General features: G+C 38.7%; 1 protein-coding gene across 1 annotated transcript in view; it reads right to left on the bottom strand.

Moving 5' to 3' along the window:
- Positions 1-1,618: 1,618 nt before the first annotated feature.
- ctnnbl1 (catenin, beta like 1) overlaps positions 1,619-25,012 on the bottom strand; it is a 178,219-nt gene continuing 154,825 nt past the window's right edge. Inside the window, exon 16 of the mRNA XM_080205037.1 lies at positions 1,619-2,965. Coding sequence (XP_080061163.1) covers positions 2,877-2,965 — 89 coding nt within the window. The 3' untranslated portion in view covers positions 1,619-2,876. The remainder of the gene's footprint in view (positions 2,966-25,012) is intronic.

Raw genomic sequence — 25,012 nt, forward strand, 5'->3', positions numbered from 1 at the left:
TCTCAGTCTGGCTGCTTCAATGACAGGGTGTAGTTAGGGCCCTCCTGCATTGTGCTGTGGTCTGCAGAGATGACTCCTCATAAGGCCGAATTCTGCTGCTCCCATCGGGTGTTGGACACTACTTTTCAACGCAGAAAGTGCTTTTATTTCTTGTGGCACATAGCTTTCCACCACTGATTGCAAGTTATGGGCCAATGTATCTCTATATCAATTGCACTGCTACCATCTGATATGATCCAATCCAAACTGTACTCACAATTAACAAGCTGAAACCAAGCACAACCTGAGTGCAGTAAAACATTGAGTTCAAAGTTATTTGCCTGACATCCTAATTGAAGTGGAGATGCTGGCGTTGGACTGGGGTGAGCACAGTAAAAAGTCTCACAACACCAGGTTAAAGTCCAACAGGTTTATTTGGTAGCACGAGCCGCAAGCTTTGAGCGCTACTTCTTCATCAGGTGAGCGAGACTGTGTTCACAAACAGGGCATATAAAGACACAGACTTAATTTACAAGATAATGGTTGGAATGAGTTTTTACAGGTAATCGAGTTTGTGTCTTTATATACCATTTGTGAACACAACTCCCACTCACCTGATGAAGGAGCAGTGCTCCAAAAGCTTATGGCTGTGCTACCAAATAAACCTGTTGGACTTTAACCTGGTGTTATGAGACTTCTTACTATCCTAAATGAAGTCAGAATGTGTGAACTAATTGTTTGAAAAATTTATGATAGTGAATAAGGTGCAGAAATATATCAAATCCCTGGTACTTAAATGTATCATAATGTCTCCTTTTTGGCTAAATATTTGGTTAGTGGCAGCATTATTTTCTTCATATTCAATATCCAAGATTGCACTGTGGTGTAGCCAGGTTAACTTTTTCAGTTCATGTTGAATATAATATGGACAAATTCAGCAATCAATTATTTCTCTGAAAAATATAAATTCTTCATTTCAATAGGGCTGACTGCTGTGTAGCATTAGCCTTCTTTTATGATATTCATCTTTAGGGAGTCACTGTGGTCATTTCCTATCTTCATCAATTGGCTTCTCACCAACTTTCAGTCCTTTCAAGAATGCTTCCATTTTTCTTTAAATCAATTTGCTTTTCCTTCTTTCAAAGATATAGTGAGGGGTGGAGGAGAATAGTTTTATACCTTCAATTCTAATAACTCACTTGTGCATTTAAAATTTTTGTCGTAAACCATTTGATTAATTTTATTATGTGGATCCTTTCCAAGATGTCATTCAGCTAGACTGGTTGTGTCAAGAGTTGATCATTAGATGTCAATGACTCTGATGGGAGGTCTGGTGTTACATTTACTTTTGCCCATGCTACTTCATGGCCAGAAACCAAGGCAATGACCCTAACTGACTCCAAGATGTCTCCTGCTCATTTATGTTTCCAGATATCTTTGCTAATTCTCAGTTACTTGATTTCTAACACTGATGGCTTGTTCCAGTTCCATCGCCATTTGACAAGATTGTAATTCAATTTTTATCCAAAACCTTTGATCTTTCGTTTGTAAACTGTCTCAACACATTTTAAAAAAAAACAAACTACTGGAGTTTCAAATATTTTTATTTAAAACAAAATCCTGCAGACCTGCATTTCTATAAAGTAACTTTGACTGGCAATCATAACTGCAATACGATGTATTTCAGAATTTATCACAATTAAAACTGCTCCCTCTGAAGATCCAGTAAGGTTGACACCTACTCAAACTTTTTGCAAGCAATACATAAAACTGCTCAATGTGGAAACCCGCACTAGTTCAGCGTGGAAATAGATAGACCCTTTGAACATAAAATTGAATGATTACTATGTTTCTTGTCACAGGCAATTTTTTCTGCCGCTCAGTTCAATAGCTGAGAAATGTCAACTTCCACCTGTTTTTGTTAGTGCCCAGTGATGTTTGTAATGTTAGCAATTCAGTGACTAAATTTTACAGATCGCCACTAAAGTTATTGGTGGCAGAGGCTGAAAGATAAGCTGTGGAAATTCAAAATAAAAGCAGAAAATGTAGAATTATCTCTGGGGTTAGTCAGCACCTGGAAAGAGAAAAAAGGGTAATGGTCTGGGTGAAGATCCTGCACCAGATATTTTCTCTTTTCAGTTGCTGACAGCTCTGTTACATCTTTCCCATTTATTTTTCTGGTGTTAGTTACTGCAACAGTGCAAGATTTCAGGGAAACATTCATGTCAAATCTGAGGTTAAAAAGTACACACTTCGGAGTTTCTTGTTGGGGGGTTAGGAGGAGCAGAAGAAAAATGCAGCCATAAAAAGTACATTTGGTAGAAGATACAAAGCAACATTGAAATTCACACATTAATATGTACTTCACTGAAGCATAGAGTGGAACCCCAGCTTTCAGAATGTTGTTCACCTTTACATGTATTAGAGATGGGCAGTTTGCAATAAGTAGAGTTATACCAGAGTAAAGTCAGACACCTATTTTCAAATAGTGCACAGGTTTGTGTGCAAAATACCAATTACCTTGTTTTTACAGATTTTATTTGCCTTGTAATGCATTATGCAGCATTGACCTTGCAGAAAATAAGTCTGGCTCTTGCCAGAGACAAATCATTAAAACAGATCATGGCTCATTTTATTTTTAAATTGTAAAGATCTCTGCTGCAGGATTGACAGTATTTTAGTCAATTGAATGTTATGCTGCTCCATCAGCATTGTAGTTCTTGCTATAGGGAGGCACATTCTGCAAGTATGTTGTGTACTAGGTTAAAATCAACTCCATTGTTCCCAGTTCACTAAAAACCAGACAGGAATGTGAATGACCATCTCAGACTGTAAGCTTACCACTGTAATCCACCAGACTTCTCTAACATTAACAGGCCCAAGTGATATTCACTTTGTTAGAAATTTTCAAGCAGGGCCAAGATTCTTTTCTGTTCACTTTCTTTAAACTCATCGTTCTTCCCATCACCAATATTTTCTGCGTACTCTGTAAAACAGAACGAAGAATTAAATACACTTTCTCCGTAAATTGTATCTGATTTGATTTATTAGTCACATGTATTAGTTTCTTGCGTGCTATACAAAGCATACCGTACATAGAGAAGGAAAGCAGAGAGTGCAGAAAGCAACATTACAGTTATAGCTAGGGCGTAGAGAAAGATCAACTTAATACAAGGTAGGTCCACTCAAAAGTTTGATGGCAGCGGGGAAGCAGCTATTCTTGAGTCGGTTGATCTGACTTTCGTATCTTTTTCCTGGTGGAAGAAGGTGGGAGAGAGAATGTCTGGGATGCGTGAGGTCAGGTCCTTGATTATGCTGGCTGCTCTTCTGAGGCAATTCACCAGATCCTCTATCTCTTTCCTGTACTGTCTCTCATCATTGTTTGAGATCCGACACACAACAGTGGTGTCATCAGCAAACTTGAAAATCAAGTTGGAGAATTGAGCTAAATGTTATTTAGCTCAATAACATTTCATCAAAACCACTTAACAGCTTGTCGTAATCTTCTGGTCCCGCTGATAGCGAAACCCCACCGTGGGTTTCCTGGAGGTGAGAGATACATTGAAGGCAGAACCCCATTGACAGGGCCACAGGCCAATGGCATATGACAGTAATAAATCAAATCAAATCAAATTAAAATATTAACTGGATTTCTCTCTCCACAGGTACTAGCTGCCTTGAGTATTTCCAGAATCTTCTGTTTTATTTTAAATTTCTACCATACATAGCATTTTGATTTTGTGACAAGCCGTCACGTTTTTCAGTTGTGGCACCATGTTTCTTTAAAAAAAAATGCTTTTTAACAACTAAGTTGTTGTATATTGTATAGTTTTCACTGCACTACCAATGTTAAATGCTCAAACTGGCTATCTTTTCTACAAATATTAAATATTTTAAAAGCAGTGCCAAAACAGAAAGCAATATATCAGACCTGTAGCATTAACAAGTCCTTCAGAATGAAAGGAGGATTTTTACTTTAAACCAAAACACCATTTTTTAAGCTTCTCTTTCTTCTGAAAAAAAAATGCATGATTTTATTTTTACGCATAAAAAATGTATCAAACAGAATTAAACAAAACAAACTCAAAAATTCTGTTTTGTATTAAGGTCACCTATATGTGTCACCTATTTTCATTTTTTTTAATCTCTTGCTCAAGGAACCAGCATAATAGTTTTAAACAAATGATCTATAGTAAACTCTATGCTCTGTTCTAATCTATACTATGCTCAATTGCAATCCGTGTTTTCAGCCAGATTATTTTATGAGATAGATTACTGATGGCTGGAGTATTTCTACCTCCAGCCCCCAACATTCAGCGAAGAGCTTGGAGCTCCTTTAACACCTATGAAGGTGATGAAAACCATCATACAAATAAAGAATATTAAAGCAGTAGGTGATGGAATCCCCACTGAAATCTTTAAGCACAAAGGAGTGGAACTAACATCACTGCTTTGTTTCCTCATCCTATAGATTTGCTGCACTAATGGAAATCTGCAATGTACAAAAGGCCAAAATTGGAAAGGCAGAGACACTGAAGGGTTGCAGGTACAAAAAATGCTACATAAACAGAAAAATTAAACCAAATCATAAAAATGATATGGACATTTGAGAAGGTGCAAAAAAGGATTTGCTAGGACGATGTCAGAGCTAAGAAGTTACACCTCTATCATGAACTATTGAACAGCTGAGGCTCTTGTCTCTAGAAAAGAGAATGAGCAGTTACCTAATCGAAGTTCCCAAGATTATGAAACAACTTGATAAGGAAGATTTAAAAAGATGGTCACTAATAAATCGATAGAAAGTTCAAACTGCTTTACCCAGCGAGTGCTTAAAATGCAGCACTCACCATCAGAGGGAGTAATTGAAGTGAGTAGCACAGATGTATCAGGTGGCAGCTAAATAAGCACGTGGGTGTAAGGAATAAGATACATTGATGGGTTTAGAAGAAGAGAAGTGGAAGGATGCTTGTGTGGAGCAAAGACTGTGAATGAATGGCTTGGTTCTATGTTGTAAGTACTGTGTAATAAATTCAAGTTCAAACTGAAAAAAAGAGGGAAAAAAGAGGAATATAATAACATTTGTATTCATTGAAGAAATGGTGAAAGAAAACTGTAATTATAGTTTGACCTGTTTAATAACTATTTTATTTGAATAATTCCATAATGATCATATATAATAAGCAGATAATTCATAGTTATATGCCCAGGCAATTTAGGATAAGTAAATCAGTTTTGAAGCTGTCACATATCAGGACAGTTGATAATATTAACAACTGTTGTACATGCATAGCTTAATATGTTTACTCTAAACAAAATGCTTCATTTCATATTAAATATTTCAGAATAATGCTTGGACGAATGCACTATTAAGACTTCAAACAGACATTTACTGTAGGATTATCTTTAAAATAATGAAATATTTCAGTTCACTCAGTAGCACAAACGTGATCTATGATGCAGTACCTATTGATCTTCACACTGATTTTTAATTAGCAAACGAAAAAGTGAGTGCCATTAATTCTCTACTTGTCTTTGTTAGTGTAAATTCAATTAAATAAAGTGCAAGTATCAATTAAATTTGTTTTTAAGTTTTCTTCCTTTCCAACTAGGAACTTTGATTGTTGTTGACACAGATCCATGGGTAATGGTGGCCTTAACATATCAATTGCCTCGTAAGCATGTGTGAACCATAATGGTAAATGTAGGCAGACAAAGTAACCCAGTGTGGCACAGGTGAGTTTAATCTTGTCCTTGGTTAGCACCCACTTATGTACATACACTGTCATAAATGATCAACCCACTGTCCTGTGTCTGTGCCTCCATGTTTTAGATTCACCAGCCAGCAGAAATAACCTCTCTGTGTACCATGTTAAGCAGTAGCATTTTGCCAACGATTTGAAATTGTGCTTGAATTGATGTTTGGGTGCAGATTTGGGAATTGAGGGGAACATAATCTCAGAAGATGAGATTAAAACTCTGCGAGGTGGACCGTTGTTGATGCTGTCAGAGCAAATGTCTTGAATCTCAAAATATGTCTAATGTAAACAAAATGTTATTAATCCCTAAATGGATAGTAACAATTTGGGGGTCTGGCCAAGGATCATAACACTTTCCAAATTCTTGCTGTATCTACATACTAATTTTGAGTTCCATTTTTGAGCACACCTAATTGTCTCTGAACATCAACATTTACAAGCTTCATATCCTTTAAAATATACTTTGCTTTGCTATTCTTACAACGTTACACTTTCCACATTAAACTGCCAGCTTGTTGCCCACTTACTTAATGTAACTATCTCTCTCTCCAGCCTCTGTGTCCTCCTCACAACTTACATCTCCACCTAGCTTTGTGTCAGCAAACTTAGATCCTGTTATATATTTAAGTGGTTGCATGTCAGTCACATGATTTGATGATGATGTCATTGAGGTGTTTCACAGGCTCTTGTCTACTCTGTATAGGCAACTGCTCCTAATGTAAATCTGTTGTTATTTTGAATGTGTGCAAACACATTTTTTTTCCTTTTTTGTTTAAAACCCACAGAGGGGGACTAATACCCATATTAATAATTATGAAGGGAAATAATAGCCATATTAATAATTGTGTCCAATGAAAGGGTTAACAGAGACAAATCACAAAGCCTACAATGCTTAACTGCACGATAGTAAGCAGCTAATTCCAATTTATATTAATGACTCATGTACAATCAGAGAGTGATGCATCTGAAATGTCCTAACTTTGTTTGGGTTTGTTGATGTTACGGGGCTGTCAAGATGGTTTTTCTCTTATTTGAAACTATCCTTCACCTCAAGTAACCAGACAAAGTCGTGGAGTGGTTTCATATAAATTTATTAAAGACTATAGCTATAGGACTCTGAATGAATTCATTCAGACCAGAGTGGAGAGTTCAGACATATATAAGCAATTATAGTTCAAATTTGATAACAAATAATTAGCATATACCGATAAAAGTCTGGGAGTTTTTTCTATCCACTCACATTTGTTGATTAAGATATCATCTATAAAGTACAGTTTTTAAAATCAATCAATCACAATCATCTTACACTTGCTTAATTATAATATCTAACGAGGATTTTAATTTCATAAATTGGGTACTATTTTCAACTATCTTTAAACATCCCAGCTGTGACTGAATGAATGAACTCCCTTTCTCATTGCCTGGTTTAAAGGTCTTTCTCAGCATTGTATCTTTTCTCCCTTATCTGAAGATCAGGTGTTTGCAACTAGCTGCTTACTATCCTGCAGTTAAGCATTGTAGGCTTTGTGATTTGTCTCTGCTAACCTTTTCATTGGACACAATTATTAATATGGGTACTATTTCTCTTCATAATTATTAGTATGGGTTTTAGTCCCCCTCTGTGGGTTTTAAACAAAAAATGGAAAAAAATGTGTTTGCACACATTCAAAATAACAACAGATTTATATTAGGAGCTGTTGCCTATACAGAGTAGACAAACAGGAGCCTGTGAAACAAAATGACATCATCATCAAATCATGTGACTAACTCAAAGTAATCATGCAACCACTTAGATCCTTATATATTTAAGTTTGCTGACAAAGCTAGGTGGAGATGTAAGTTGTGAGGACACAGAGGTTGGAGAGAAAGACATTGTCATGTTAAGTAAGTGGGCAACAAGCTGGCAGTTTAATGTGGAAAGTGTAACATTGTAAGAATAGCAAAGTATATTTTAAAGGGTATGAAGTTGTAAATGTTGATGTTCAGAGACAATTAGGTGTGTTCAAAAATAGAACTCAGAAAATTAGTATGTAGGTACAGCAAGAATTTGGGAAGTGTTACGATCCTTGGCCAGACCCCCAAGCTGTTACTATCCACTTAAAGATTAATAACATTTTGTTTACATTAGACATATTTTGAGATTCAAGAACCTGCCAAATTGAAAATGCTCCATTTCTGCTTACTTTTCTTTCTGTAAATCAGTCCTCTATCCATGCTAATATATTACATCCAACTCCATGAGCCCTTATCTTTCCTTTCATCTCTTGATTAGCATTGCCTCACTTGCCAACTTCTACTCTACTGGATGTTTCCAAATGCAAAGAAATTTTGAAAAGTCATAGCCAGTGCAACTATTTTCTCTGCAGCTCTCGCTTTTGGAACCCTAGGATGCAAGTCATCAAGTGCTGGGGATTTGTCAGGTTTTAATCCTTTGGGTTTCTCTAATAATTTTTCTCTGCTGATATTTTCCTTACCATTTTTAGCATCTAGGTTACCCTCTATTTCAGGCATGCAACTTGTGTTTGTTGTTGTGAAGACAGACACAAAATATTTGTTCAATGACTCCATGCCATTTTTTCCTGTCTCTGCTACTAAGGGATCAACAATTTCTTCAGCTACTCTCTGCCTTTTTATATATTTTTAAAAGATCTTACAATCTATTTTACATCCCTGGCTAGTACGGTCTCATTCTACATTTCCCCTTTTCATCAAGTCTTTCGTTACCTACCTTGTTCCACAGTACTAGATATAAAATACTTTTACCTGTTTCAGGAAGCTGTCACAAAAACACGACCATCTTTGCAAGTTTGATTAGTCCAGTTTATATGAAGATCAACAATTATTATAGACTTCAATAATTTGTTTAATGCTTTAAACAATGATATAACTACTGTTTTGGGGGCCTAAAAACACTGACCAGCCATTTTATTTTTTTTTCCTATCCCTAATCTTCACCCATCACCTGATTTTACTTCATAATCTATTGAGCCAAGGTTCTTCCTCACTAATGCCCTGATGCCATAGATGCCATCACTTTCAGAATATTTATTTCGCAACCTTAGTCACCATATAATCATGTCTCTGTAATAGTGATTGGATTGAAATCAAAAATATGCACATCTTTTGGTTTATTTCCAATTTTAAACAGCTAGAGGACAAGAAATGCCACCCTGAAGGGAGGGTACGGGATTGGAGTCCCTGCGTGAACTAGGCTGAAATGAGGAGTGGGGGAAATATGCAACCTTGAACTGCGGGCAAATGGAAGAAATCTAATCAAATGAAAGAACAAGCTTGGATTCCCACAGCTCCTTTCAGAGCTTCTGAAACTGCTTTATAGACAATGAAGTAAGTGAAATTGTTATACATTTAAATGGTACCAGATTGCTTCAAGAGCTGATCACTTGATTTGATGGTGATTTCATTAGGGTTTGCAGAGACTGATTCTTTAGTTTCAGTCTGTACTCTGTAAAAGGCAAAAGGTCATATAATAAATCTGTTGTTTTTAGTTTGAATCCGAGTATGCAAACCACTTATTTTCTTTTTGTTAAAACTCACAGGGTCAGAGAATATTAGATTCACCTCTGGAGAGCAGGAAGAAAGCAGTGAAGTTTATTTCATCACAAGGATGGAGAAGCAAAGTCTTGAGGATATGGGTCAATAGATGTTGGTGATAAGACAAGATTTTTTCACACGAGAGTAAGTAGGATTTCCTACAAGTCTTTCAGACATTAACTGTATAACATTTAAAATATGTTCTCAACCAAAAGTTAGACAGATTGGGAGGCTGGGCACTGGGTGGCAGACATGGATTTGATCCTTCTCACCAGCTGGCAGTTCCAAAGCCCAGGAAAGCTGATCTTCATATAATAAAAATAAAAAGGCATTGAAATGACCTGTCTATTTGAGGATTAGCTACCCTCAGTTTGATTGAGCTCAAGATTCAGAATTTAAATTTATCTGCCTGACATATGTCCTATTCCTTGATGGATAAAAGTACTCCTCATATGTCCAATTTGGTGATCCATATCAACCAGAAATGACAAGAATTTGGATTAAGATATTGATGCCAGTTAGCCTCACAATATTACAGCAAATCAAAAAAACAGTACATCCCTGACAGAAGTCCAACAAGCAACCATTAATTTTGGCTTTCAATTCAATCCTTTTCTTCAGTCTCAAATCTCTGTTGTATTGCACCCACATTTCTCAAAAACACATTATACATGCAGCAGCAAAAAGTGGTGCTACTGAACAATTCATTGAAACTCGAAGTAATCATGGATAGTTGGACTTGATGTGTATAACAGTGCAACATCTCATTTGCGATGTATGCAAAGGAATGGTGTTTTATTATCTCACTAAGTTGATTTCATGAAAATATTAAACAGATGTTGCAATTTTTCATATTCATTAAACTTACATTAGGTAGAGGTAAAGGGCATATGACAATATCCTACAATATCTCCACATAAGGGCAATGGGGAATTATGACAAATAAATCCAACAGAGCTGGTTTAGTTTCCTTTGCCGCAGATTTCCCTAGTTAGTCAGCCACTATTTTCCACAGGGAAATTCACAAACGTTAACTTTTTTTTCAGCTTCAGTGCAGAACAAATTCTGAATGCATGATCAGTGACAGAGTGGTGAATGATTGACAGGAAAGCTGCACAGAACTGAAACTATGGATTGAGATTCAGTTCAGCAACCTTTCAACATGATTTAGTCTGAAAGGAAACCAATTTAAACTGGGAGGTTGCCTTTATTTTGCTGATTAAGATTGTTTTGAACAGTGGAAAAACACACAGACGGAGAGCGTTAACTAAGACACTGCCTCATGTGTTTTAGAATTCATTTCTAACGCAGAAATGAACTCATGGGAAAAAAGTGAAATCTACAAATCTACCACATTCTTCTTGAAACTTGAAGGAATATAAACTATTTACTTCCGCAGGTTTGGCAGCCTTTATCGGAATGAACACAAAACTTCATTAAAAACAAACAGGGCAGACGGACTCCAAGGAGATCAAACTGACTTCATTAATAATAGGAGTTCTCTTAAAATGGCTGAAAGACTGACACTGGTGACTTGAGTTACTGCTGTACCTACAAAAGTGTGAAAGATCCATAATGTGTGGAATACTGAAGACATAAATAAGTTATGATGGTTTTTACACAAGGGAGACAACACCAAAAAAAACTGTTGGTACATGCACACATCTATACAATGTTGAACATTTAAAGAAAAATATACTGTACTGGTATTCATTTTTAATAATTCACAACTGCAAATGATCCATACAGTAAAGAATTAAATTGACAATTTTAATTTGTACTATTGAGTGCTACAATGGAACAAAAGAGGTCATTGGTGAAGTCAATACAAAAGTGTTGGGATAAATATCACTGTGGGTCAAGCAAAAAAAATATTACCGTTAAAGAATAAATCCAATTTAGGAAAAAAACCATAGGTTTTAGGAACTTGTACAGGAAATCAGCCACAATAATAGCGTGAAAAACTTTATAACAGATCACATAAACAGGGCAAGATTAAAATATTTAAAGTGTCATTAAGAGTGAACCATTAAACCAGAAGCCTCAATATTTGATAGTGGTTATTCTATGGTATCAATCTAGAAGAAATAAACCAGGTATCACTGCAATTCAAGTCACTGATGCAGCAGAACCTCAGTACAAACCATGTGATTCAATTACTGAAACTGGCCATCCATCACTGCCCACGTGGTGCCCAGTGCTGCCAGGAAGAAATAGAATAAAGTCACATCCCACACCTGCATATACCTGTTGAGAATAGCAGCTGGAATAATTTCAAGGACATACATTTCGAAACATCCTCAACCCTTGATTCATGACTGTCTAACATCATAGCTTTTTTCTTATACCTGATTTTTAAGGTCTCAGGTGCTATTGGAGATGCTATTTTGAAAGGAAGACCTGTAAACAGCAATTTTGATTCGGCAGGCAGCAGAAAAGGGAAAAAAACCTAAAGCAGTGATTGATCTGATGGCCCCTAACTTTATTAATAATTCAACATAACAATTTTCCGAAGTGATGGAAGGAATTATTGATTCAAAATGGTAAATTACCTCACATTATATCCTACAAATTACTATTTAACTTGGTTTAACTTAAACTGAGTTAACTGTTCTGTAAAAACAGTACCAGAAAGTTATAAAGCATATTGAGCTTTGGTATTCTAAAGCTGCTAACAAGTACATTTCTAGGCTGCGACTGAAATGAGAGGCCAGGGAGTCATTCAACTGAAAGTATGGTTCTAGAGAAAATGGGTACAACAAATTTAATAGTCTGCAGTAATCCTGTTTCATATTTTATTTTGCCTTCTGCAATCCACGATACAGAGCAGTAGTTTTAATATTACAAAGTTTAAGTAAAATTCCTGGAACCTACTAACATAACATTTACTAACTTGGGGGTAGTGGTATTGTCACTGAACTAGCAATCCAGAAACTCAGGATAATGCTCTGGGGACTAAGGTTCGAATCCCACTACGGCAGATGGTGAAATTTAAGTAAAATCTGGAACTAATAAAGTCTAAGGATGACCACGAAACTACTGTTCATTGTCAAAAAAAATCCATCTAGTTCACCACTAATGCCCTTTTGGAAATGGTCGAGAATTTCAAGTTTTTAGGTGTCTAAATCACCAACAATCTGTCTTGGTCCCTCCATGCAGACACTATAGTTAAGAAAGCACACCAAACAATGCCTCTACTTTCTCAGGAGGCTAAGAAAATTTGGCATGTCTGCTACGATGCTCACCACCTTTTACAGATGCACCATAAAAAGCATTCTTTCCGGTTGTATCACAACTTGGTATAGCTCCTGCTCTGTCCAAGACGACAAAAAACTACAAAGGGTTGTCAACGAAACTCAGTACATCATGCAAATCAGCCTCCCATTCACTGACTGTCTACACTTCCTGCCTCAAAAGCAGCCAGCCTAATCAAGGACCCCACGCACCCTGGAAATACTCTCTTCCACTTCTTCCGTCAGAAAAAGGATACAAAAGTCTGAGGATATGTAATAAACTCAAGAACAGCTTCTTCCCTGTTGCCATCAGACTTTTAAATGGACCTACTGCATATTAAGTTGATCTTTCTCTACACCCTAGCTATGTCTATAACACATATTTTGCACTCTCTAAGTACGGTAGGCTTTGTCTGTACAGTGTGCAAGAAACAATACTTTTCATTGTATATTAATATGCGACAACAATAAATCAAATCAAAAAAGCAAATCAAAAGAAATCTACCATCCTTATCTGGTCTGGCCTTCATGTGATTCCAGACTGACAGCAATGGGGTTGACTCTTAAATGCCCTCCAAAATGGCTGAGCACTCAGTTCAGGAGCAATTAGGGATGGGCAATAAATGCTTGCAGCAACACTCACATCCCCTGAACAAATAAAACAAAGATTCATAACATAGTTCATGAATTTGGAAAAAGAAACAAGATTGTTATTGTCCATTGAAAACACAATGGGTGCCATTTTGGGTTTTTACAGGTTCATATTCTCTGGCATGCCTTATTAAAAGTATGCTGTGGTTTTTCATATCTAAATTATTTAAGTGTTGCATCAAGTAACATCATATGAACTAAAGCTTTGCTCATGGGGATCAAATGTGCCAAAAAATGTTTCCGAACGTGAACTGGAATTATTCTTAGCTCTGCTATCATTGTGTATTTCCACCCTCTCCAGCTCAAAAGTGGCTAATAAGAACGGACAGAAGCATTAATTTTCAACTGCAATTTAAAAGGACATGTGGGGTGTAAGTGTATCAAGTGGTACACACTCCAGGGAGTTCTGTTTCTAAATTTTAATACAACATCAAAATGAGCTGGAGTGTGCACTGACTGAAGAGGAAAGGAAACATTTTAGAAACTGAACAGATGGTATCAAGGAATTAGTTAGTATGCTTACTCATTTGAACAGCCAGACAGTCTCTTTTTATGGAAATTTTTTCTGAAACCATGTATACGGCAAAAGCTTTCATTAATTTAACACCATTATGATTAGTTTCATAGTGAAATTTTAATCTTATAAGATTTCTTTGATGGCGTCTGATGATGCCTTGTATAAAAACCCTACTATAAAATTCCTTCAGATGCAATAGGCTAAGTTGAGTAAGCGCAACAAAATTTTATAAGAAAGATACATAAGAACACAAGAAATATTAGTAGACCATATGGTCCCTCGAGCCTGCTTCACCAATTAATATGATCGTGGCTGACCTTCTGTCTCAATTCCACTTTTCCACCCACTCCCATATCTTAATTGCCTGAGAACAAAAATCTGTCTTCCTCAGCCTTAAATATACTCAATAATAGAGCATCCGCAATCATCTCAGGTAGGCAATTCCAAAGATTCACAGTTCTCTGATTGAAGACATTTTTCCTCACATCAATCATAAATAATTGAACTCTTATCCTGAGACTATGCCTCTGTTTTAGATTCTCCAGCCGGGAGAAACAACCATTCAGCGTCTACCCTATCAAGTTCTTTCAGAACAATGAATGTTTTAATGGGATATAATTACACTGATTCTACTAAACTCCAAGAGTAAAGACTCAATTTACTAGCCTCTCCTTATAGGTAACCTTATCATGTTGGAAAATTCAGGGAATTAAAAAAAAAATCATAATCAGCTGCTGTCTATTTTGGAAGTAGGCCATCACAAGTTGGTATCTGTTGGCTTTTGTTGCTATTTTCCTCAATACTTTCTCTCTTCTAATACAAATCCCTCACTATTTTAGCCCCTTGATTACTCTATTTCTGATATGTAATTTGTACATATAAAGGATGTACAAATGGTCTTGTGAAAACGGTCACAAAATATTTGTTAAACATCTCTGCCATTTCCTTGTTCCCCATGGTAATTTCTCCTGTCTGTCAGTGATCAATGTTTAATTAGCTGCCTTCCTTTTAATAGACGTGTCAAAGTTCTTAAAATCTATTATGGTTCCTGGTGAATTTATGTTCTATTATTTCCCTTTTTTAAAAATTAACTTTTTGGTTGTCCTTAGCTGGTTTCTAAAACAACTGCAATCCTCAGACTTACTACAATTCTTTGCAACATTATAAATTCACAGAATTGTTACAGCACAGAAGGGGGCCACTGGTTCATTTTCTAGCATTGGCTCTCCAAACAAACATCGTGACTTTTCCCCCTGTAAAGTGTTTCTATTCAAGTCATCATCCAGTGCCCTCTTGAATGCTTTGATTGAACTTGCCTCCACCTCACTTCAGGCAGTGTATTCTAGATTTGAAAGAAAGTTCTTTTTCATTTAATCCAATATTATTCTTAACCTCCCTAAACAAGTGACGGATGGATTTTGAAACTCACTTATTGTTAATGAGCTGCATGGTAGCACAGTGGTTAACACCGCAGCCTCACAGTGCCAGCGACCTGGGTTTGATTCCGGCTTGGTTCACTGTCTGTACAGAGTCTACATATCCTCCTTGTGTCTGTGTAGATTTCCCCCCAAAAGTCTGAAAGGTGTGCTGGTCAGGTGCATTGGCCACGCTAAATTCTCCCTCAATGTACTTGAACAGGTGCCTGGCAACTAGGGGATTTTCACAGTAACTTCATTGGTGTTAATGTAAGCCTACTTGCGACACCGATAATAAAATAAACTAAACATTTCTGTTGAACATTTTGCATTATTTCTTTAAATGTTTCCCAGTGTTTATTTACTGGCCATACCTTTTAGTCTATTTACCTAATCAGTCTTAGCTCTCCTTCTAACCAACTAATTTATTTAAATTTAAGATTCATTTTTGGAGTGGAATATGTTATTTTCAAGCTTAACATGAAATTCTATTGTAATATGATCACTACTTTTCCCCAGAGGATCCTTTATTAGATTAAACTGCTTCATTGAACAATATTGCAACTAAAATAGTTTTAGTCTTATTTGGTCTTGTATTGTTCTAGAAAGCCAACATTAAAGCATTCTACAAATTCATGCCCAGACCACCTTTGCCAATCTGATCTGTTCAGTGTACATGATTAAAGCTCTCTACATTATTACATTGCCTTTGTTACAAGCTTAAATTATTTCTTGCTTAATACTCTGCCCAATCTATTACATGGTACATCAACTACTCCACCAGCCATTTCTGACCCATGTTATTCCTGACCTCCATCCATACTGATTCTACTTGATCTTTTGAGCTAAGAGCCTTTCTCAATACTGTTTTATGTCACCCTTGACTATCCGTGCTACTTCTCCCCGTTTTCCATTCTGGCTGTCTTTAGAAATGTTGTGTACTTTGGAATATTTGTTTCCCAAACTTGTTCAGCCTATAACCATGTCTCTGTAAAAGGTGACCACGATGTAGAAATATCAGCGCTAGACTGGGGTGGGCACAGTAAGCAGTCTCACAGCACCAGGTTTATTTGGAATCATAAGCTTTCGGACCGCTGCTCCTTCATCAGGTGAGTAAAGGTGATTTGATCTAAACCTTTTATCTCTTTGTGCCACATGTTCATTTATCTTATTACGAATGCTTTGCCATGTGTTCATTTATCTTATCATAAATGCTCTGCACATTTAATTACTCTTTTCACTGCTATTCTTTGCATGGACCTTATCCACAGATGCATTATATCCGCTAAACTCACTGTCCCACTCTGCTTGCCTTTACCCGGATCCCAATACACTATTGCTCTCTTTACACCACACTTCATTTGACTTTTCCTCATCCACCTTTTATTTTAAAGTCCTATCCACAATCAGACTTATACAACAAGCCCTTTATTGAGGCTAAGCTTCCTGTAACACTTTCCTGCCACGTTATTTCCTTCATATTTACACTTCCCCATCTTCTTATAGTTGCCTGGTGTCTCAAGTGTTCCCTTGGGATTCACTCTGATCTCCAAGATTCTGATGTGTTCCTTGGAACCATGGATGACAGTTCTAAACAGCTTGCCCTACCCATAGGCCTGTGAAGATCAGGTTGCTGGTCCAACTCAAAAGTAATAGGATGGATGGTGGCATAGTGGTAATGTCATTGGATTATTAATCCAGAGGTCCAGGCAAATGCTGTGGGTATATGGGTTCAAATCCCTCCATGACAGCTGGTGGAATTTAAATTCAATTAATAAATCTGGAATATAAAGCTAGTCTCAGTAATGGTGATCATGAAACCATTACTGATTGCTATAAAAACCCAACTGGTTCAGTAATGTGAACCTTCCCTTAGGGAAAGAAATCGGCTAACTACCTGTGGCTCCAGATCCAAAGCACGTAGTTGACTGATCTCTGAAATGGTCCAGCAAGTCATTCAGTCATGAGCAATTACGATTGAGCAACAAGTGCTGGCCTTGTCAGTGATGCCCACATCCCATGAAAGATTAAAATAACTACTTCTGCCTTCCCAAAAATCAATTTCATGTCTTTGTTGATGTGTCCTTGTCCCATTCCTAACTGCAATCAGTTCAAAGTTCTTTAAATATCTTACTGTAGTTTAATAAGATAGTAAAATGCATGCGCACTTTAGAGCAAGATAAAGAACTTGCATGTGTCTAGCACCTTTCACAAACTTTGGGACATCCCATGAAGTACAGGCCAGAATTTTCCAGGGTGATGGGCAGAAAGGCGAGAAGGATGGCAAAATGGCATGGAAGGTTTGCAGACAGCATGCCACTTTGCCAGCTGACGGAGAATTGGTAGACTGGCGGGGAGGGGGGGCAGCCAATTAGTAGTCACTTCCCACATTTGTAGCCATTTTGCCTGTTTTGGGAGTACTTATTGCTATGTAACGAGACTGCCAGCTGAAACTTGGTAGCTTCAAAGTGGGCTTCATGGAAAGGCAACTCCCACTGTTAGCTTTGTCTTTGATGGCATGTAGCCATTGATGCACACTCATCTTCCAGCTACAGTCTCATTAATGACTTCGGCTAGCAATTACACTGCTAAAGCTGCCAGTCCTCTGATTGGCCAACTCTCCCGAGGGTGGTCCGCCATCCTTATTAGAATGGCAGCCCCTGCAGTAGGCCTTTGTTTTGCTGCCATTGCAAATGTAGCCCAGTTCCCACTGCCCACTGAGGTGAGGCTGCCTATCTCCCCTCCTCCCCCCACCCCAGCTTCTGATATTGCACCATAAAATTCCAGCCATAGTCATTGATTTAACGTAAGTAAATGTTACAAAATGGTCTCACAAATGACAGAGTTAAATGCATATTAATTTGTTTTAAGTAATGTAGTCTGAGGGATAGAATTTGTCCAGCACACTGGGATAACATCTATATGCTTTGAATATTACCAAAAGATCTTGTTCATCCTCCTGAAGAGGCAGATAGATTTTGCTTTCACATCTCACCTAAATGTTTCCACAATGCAGCATTTCCTCAGTAGTGCCGAGGTGCCAGCTGGGTTATACAATCATGTCTCTGGTTGGAGTTAGATTGAGAAAACAGTGTTACAACTGAACTAAGACCAACATCACATCACAAGAACTTCAAGTCCCTGGATCAGCACAGTAGCTAGCACTGCTGTCTCAGACTGCCAGGGACCCAGGTTCAATTCCGGCCTTGATCACTATCTGTGTGGAGTTTGCACTTTCTCCCCGTGTCTGCGTGGGTTTCCTCCAGATGCTTCGGTTTCCTCCCACAGTCCAAAGATGTGCGGTCATGTTGTTTGACCGTGATAAATTGACCTAGTGTCAGAGGGATTAGCACGGTGAATGCATAGGGTTATGGGAATAGGACCTGGGTGAATTGTAATCGGTATAAACTTGATGGCTCCTTCTGTAGGAATTTGATGATTCAGCTATGATTCTAAAATTCATTGCCAAGAAATTGGCAAGATTGTGTTCACAGTACCAGAAAAACTATGCCACAAAAAGAATTCTTGACTTTAATTTGGGCATGGGGCTCTTTAATTGTTTAAATAATTACTCATATGGTCAACAAATACAAGCACTCCTACAGCTCAGATTTGAAGTTCAATGCAAGGAAACTGCTGCATTAAAGAAACATTATAGCTTCCATTGACATGGACCCTTCCCTCCATATCGTGCCAAAATCCAGACGATCCCCCCCCAATGCTTCCTAACCTCCAGATCCCTCGGATCTTCGCTTCACTACTCCTGTATCTGGAAACTATCACCCTTAACACTTTCAGGGCCACTTGTCAATGACTCCATATGACAACACCCAGTGCACTGCTCCCCAGTAGCATTTATCATTTCCAATTTTCCCCAGATTTCATGACATCCTTTCATATTTCTAGGTAGGTACCCACTGGCATCCTTTAACACTGTAAGAATTCTCTCAACATCAGGTTAAAGTCTCATGGGTTGGACTGTGTTTACCCCAGTCCAACGCCGGCATCTCCACATCATCCTTTAACATTTCCAGACTTTCAACACAGTACTCCCACATGCAAGGGCATACTCTGCTCCTTCCACACCTCACCCAATGCTTCTGAGATGTGGATCATATGATTAACACTACCAAACTAGTGACATTCCTCTCATTCCTCAATACTGTTATATACCTCCTATTGCCTGTAACCAGGATTGCTTTCTGCACATACTAGGCTGTAGAAAATGTAACATATAAAGCACATAGCCAAGAAACATAATCTATTTTACAATTTAAACAATAAGAACATAATCACATTCAAACATAAAAACACTTCTAATTCCCAAAATATTGCGCAATAAATACAAAACTCAATTTATTCATCCATTCTGATTAAATATCATGCTATATGACATTGAGCAGCATAACTTTAATCATGTGAGCAATACCACAAAAGAATAGCTAACACATAAAAATTACATCCAGTCTATTTTAAAGTTTTAATTCAAAACCATATTTTTTTTTCTCTGAAAGCCAACAATTCCTTGTTGAAGGATCTCCCTAACGGACATTTTACAAGTTCCACTGTCACTAAAGCTGTGCATATCATATGTACAGATATCACAGTAGATGCAAGGCAAATTTCACTTAATCAAATCAGCTAGCCAGTCATAGAATCTCACAATACTCAGAATGAGATGTAGTTGTTCATTATTGGCTCAGATGCATCTTAAACGGTGTGTGAAATCCCTCTGGTTTTTGCAGCACTGAGACCATGTTGCTTTCTAAATCTTGCTGAGGTGTTCCCAGGATGAGTTGCATTTTTTATACGCAGTTATCAAAGGCATTCAGAGCTGCTTTGTAAGTACTGGTGGTTTTATAGCATGATATGCAATCAGATTTTACCACTAAATGCCCCTCACTGTGAGCTCCATGACAATGAAGCACACTTAAATTTTAATGATATGACTGATTATACAAGAGAGTCATACCCCATAAGACTGAGGAGCCAAAAGTTGTAAGATTCCAGAGAAGTTCTCATAAGCAATTTTAAAATTAGGCTTCATACTAGACTGGAATTGTACTTTGTTCGACTGCAAATGACAATACTATCTCGCTTTAGAGTTACACGCATGTGCCACTTTCATGTGGCAATGCACATTTTCAAATAGACAGAACTGGTTGTGTAACTGCAACATTAGCTATAGTATAAAGGTTAATAGTTGTGCTAATTGTTAGAGTGCATCATCAGTGATATCAGCTCATGCGTAACTAAAACCTAAGGGGAGAAGGTTCTAATGGAGTCCTGCTAAAGTCCGATGTTGTATATAGTCATAAATGTTCACCTGTCTTTATTCAAGGTGCACTGAACTTTGTCATGATATTAAGAGATGGTGGCAGCAGTCTGCAAACCAACTTTTAGAAAGCCTGCTGACACCAAGAAAGGTGGGAAAGGGGAAAAGCTGTTTGCTCTGCCAAGCTGACTGGTGAAATGTCTGCAGCAGCAACTGGAACATTCATAAAATACCCATGCAGACATGGGGAGAATGTGGCAAACTCCACACAGGCAGTCATCCAAGGCTGGGATTGAACCAGGTCCCTGGCATTGTGAGGCAGTAGTGCTAACCACTGTGCCATCATGCTGCCGCACAGTGCTATTATACACAACTGGCAGGATAGGTGAAGACATTTTAATATGGCTATGGATCAGTGGAAAAACCACTGGATAAGCAAAAGTCCTTAGCAGCTTCGACTTCTACTTCAGTTTGATATACTGGTACAGACCAGGAAAAGATTGACCGAGTCACCCAAAGATTTGCAGCAAATATCGATTCTTTTCAAAATGATTATCATCAGCTGTCAGTTCACAAGGGATATGAGGGGGCACCCAGAATGCTCACCAATGAGCAGAGTGGCAAGAAACAGAATGTAGTTGCAGCCATTGTTAGATTTTTGTTTATGCTGGCAACCCTGCACGTAATGATGTCTCATTTATTGCAATACAAAATCCTACGCTTCATTGTTGACAAGTTACTCCCAGCAGCTGCTCAACAATTGGAAGAGATTTGTACAGTTCAGAAAGCCAAAGCTGAACATGTGTAAATTTGGGAGTATTGCATCACTGATTGTCCTGCATACTTTCTCACTAACTGCACTTTAAAGCAATATTTCAAACAACACTGTCAATTTTACTCTATGCTAGTCTACTATTCCCAGGCTGAACATTCTCCAATGTTCAGGCAGGGATTGCTGGACATTATCAAGTGATAGGTACGAGTCCGAAACTCCATTTGGTAGTTTGGTTTATCAAGGCTCGTGTGTTGTCGATAGGCAATGCCGGTGATCTTAGGAATCCTTGATGACCTGATCCTTCCCATCTCACCCATGGAAGTGCCTCAACTTGGATCTGTTCACCTTTAAGGACAAAATTTTTCTCATTGTTGCTATTATTTCCAACGGATAAAGGTCAAGCAACTACACGACCCCAACTCAACAGTAGCTATCGCTAAAACTTAAGAAGGTTTTTGCCACACAGAGCATCCTGGACATGATCATTTTGGATAATGCAGTTTGCTAATGATTTGATTCAAATACTTCACTGAACCATGCAGTTTTGTACACATCACCAACTGACCTCGATCCCCTTAGGCCAATGGTGAGATCAAATGGTCAAGGCCCTGAGGACATCAACCTAGCCTGGCTTAGTTACTGGTTTTCACCTTTATTCAATGGCGTGACTCCTTCAGAGCTCCTAATAGGTTATATATTTGGCTCCCAAGTCTCTTACATACAGGTATCACAGAGATCAATTTGGATAAGGTCTGACAAGAGGAGGATCACAATTATGGAAACCAGGTTTTAATCTTCACCATGAGGTGCAGGAACTGCCAGGACGCTGACCTGGGGAGTCTGTCTGGTTCAGGACCAGAACTGACCTGGCTGAGTTTTGAAACTCCTGGCTCATCTAAGCTTGAATTGACTTCCCAGACGAAACTTTAGTGGACTGTTCACATCCTCCTCCACAGGATGCCTGTAATCCTACCTCTCCTTCAAAGTTAGACAGGTTAATTCTTTCCCTTTGGTTTGGAGGGCCTGATATCTGGACGGATGGACAGGGGGTAGGGGAGCGGGTGGTGTTGGTTGTTGGTGGTGGTGGTGGTATAGTGGGGGTAGGTCTAGGATAAAAATAGTTTTGTATAGAATGAAAACCTGGTGGGTGGGGTTGGGAAGGTGTACTATAAGGGTTAATAACTGTTGGAGCGCATTACCAATAATGTTGGATCACATGTAACTAGAATCTGAGGGAGTCCTGAAGTCAATAAACATTCACTAGTTTGCAACAGCATGGTTTCTAGCTCTCTTCAATTCAAAGCACCCTGGGCCCAGTTGTGATATTAAAACATTAGTCAGCTGAAAAAATGCGCAAGAGTTGAAATCTACACTCCTTCCTCCCTTAATTAGGACCGGATGGAATGCATCCGAGGGTTCTGAAAAAAAATGGTGGAGGTGATAGTGGATGCCTTGGTGGTTATTTTCCAGACATCGCTGGATTCCGGGGAAGTGCTGGAAGATTGGAAAGCGGCTAATGTTACGCCGTTGCTTAAGAAGGGTGCCAGGCAAAAGGCGGGGAATTATAGGCCGGTTAGTTTAACGTCTGTTGTAGGTAAAATGTTAGAATCCGTCATCAAGGAGGAAATAGCGAGGCATCTTGAGGGGAATTGCTTGATAGAGCAGACGCAGCACGGTTTCGTTAAGGGGAAGTCGTGTCTGACGAATTTACTGGAGTTCTATGAGGATGTGTCTAGGGCGGTGGATAGAGGAGAGCCGGTGGATGTGGTCATTCTGGATTTTCAGAAGGCGTGTGACAAGGTACCTCACAAGAGGTTATTGCAGAAGGTCAGGGGACATGGAGTTGGGGGTAGGGTGTTAGCGTGGATAGAGGACTGGTTGTCAAATAGGAGGCAGAGAGTGGGGGTCAATGGGTGCTATTCGGATTGGAGGTTGGTGACAAGTGGAGTGCCTCAGGGGTCGGTGCTGGGGCCTCAGCTATTTACCATTTATATAGATGATCTGGAGGAGGGAACCGAGCGTATGGTGTCGAAATTTGCTGATGACACCAAGATTGGTGGAAAGGCAAATTGTGCGGAGGGTGTGGAGAGTCTGCAGAAGGATCTAGATAGGCTGGGCGAATGGGCCAGGAACTGGCAAATGGAATTTAATGTTGGCAAGTGCGAGGTGGTCCACTTTGGTAGGAATAATGGTAGGAAGGATTACTTACGTGGAGAAAAACTGCAGCAGGCGACGGTGCAGAGGGACCTCGGGGTCCTTGTGCATGAGTTGCAAAAACCCAGCTTGCAGGTGCAGCAGGTGGTCAGGAAGGCGAATGGGATGCTGGCCTTCATAGCGAGGGGGATTGAATATAAAAGTAGGGAGGTCTTGCTGCGGCTGTATAGGGCATTGGTGAGGCCGCAGCTGGAGTACTGTGTGCAGTTTTGGGCGCCGTACTTACGCAAGGATATTTTGGCCTTGGAGGGAGTGCAGAGGAGGTTTACTAGGCTGATGCCGGAGTTGAGGGGGTTGAGCTATGAGGAGAGGCTGAATAAACTAGGCTTGTACTCAATAGAGTTTAGAAGAATGAGGGGAGATCTCATTGAGACGTATAAGATGATGAATGGGATGGATAGGATGGAGGTGGAGAGACTCTTCCCGCTCAGAAAGGACAGTAGGACTAGGGGGCACAGCCTCAAGATAAAGGGGGGGCGGTTTAGAATGGAGTTGAGGAAGAATTTCTTCACTCAAAGGGTGGTAAATCTCTGGAATTCTCTGCCTGAAGTGGTGGAGGCTACCTTGCTAAATATTTTTAACAGGCGGGTTGATGGGTTTTTGATAGGCAAGGGGATTAAGGGTTATGGAGAGAGGGCGGGAATGTGGAACTGAGCCACGACAGATCAGCCATGATCTTATTGAATGGCAGGGCAGGCTCGAGCGGCCAGATGGCCTACTCCTGCTCCTATTTCTTATGTTCTTATGTTCTTAAGAACGTGTTCTTTGTCTCCATTCAAAATCTCATCAAATCTGATCAATACGATGAGGCTAAGGTCATGTCACATTTGAATAGGAGAGACAGAACCCCTCTATTAGTGTGGTGTCAGGCACTGGTGTGACAATATACCACTGACATGACACAACCAAAGAACGACCCAGAAATGCAGTTCAATCAGTTATTTCAAAATAAATGACAAAACCTAAACTGAAATTATTTTGCTTTGCATGAAGGGAATTTGCAGTTCATATTTTATATTTGCTATTTTGGAGACAAACTTACAAACTTTGCATTTCACTCTCAGGAAAGATAAACACATTCTAACTCATGAAAACTACTTGCAATTTAGCTACTGCATACTTCTGTGTACATGTAGTATTTGCAAGTACATTGAATTTACTAGAAAAAGGTATAACCACTCAGGTTTCTATAATGCTCCATTAGCTTATGCCCAAAATGTGAATTGAGATATTTGCAAAATTCTACATTGGAGTCACTGTTGTACAAACGTACATATGAATAAAATTTAGGAACTAAAGCCTCGGTATTCACAGTTTGTATAATTATAGAAGTCTTGTGTTGATACCGTTTATTCTGCATGAAATGATAAATAGTAGTCATTCTTTCTTTTCTCCCCTCCATAATTTATTCATCTCTCCTCACATCCTCTCAGAAACACCAACACTTCAAAGAACATGTCTGTTGGATCATAGGAGTCCTCCAGAACCTTGGCCAATAGCTTTTCTTCTCTTATAAGCCTTCAAGAGAGCGGCACGAAGGCAGAGCATTTAGCATTGCAGTCTCACAGCGCCAGGGACCTGGGTTCGATTCTGGCTTCGGGTGACTACGTAGAATTTGCATATTCTCCCAGTATCCCACAATCAA

The sequence above is a fragment of the Carcharhinus amblyrhynchos genome, chromosome 16 (genome assembly GCF_965287045.1).
Source record: "Carcharhinus amblyrhynchos chromosome 16, sCarAmb.v2.hapA, whole genome shotgun sequence".
Lineage (NCBI taxonomy): Eukaryota > Metazoa > Chordata > Chondrichthyes > Carcharhiniformes > Carcharhinidae > Carcharhinus > Carcharhinus amblyrhynchos.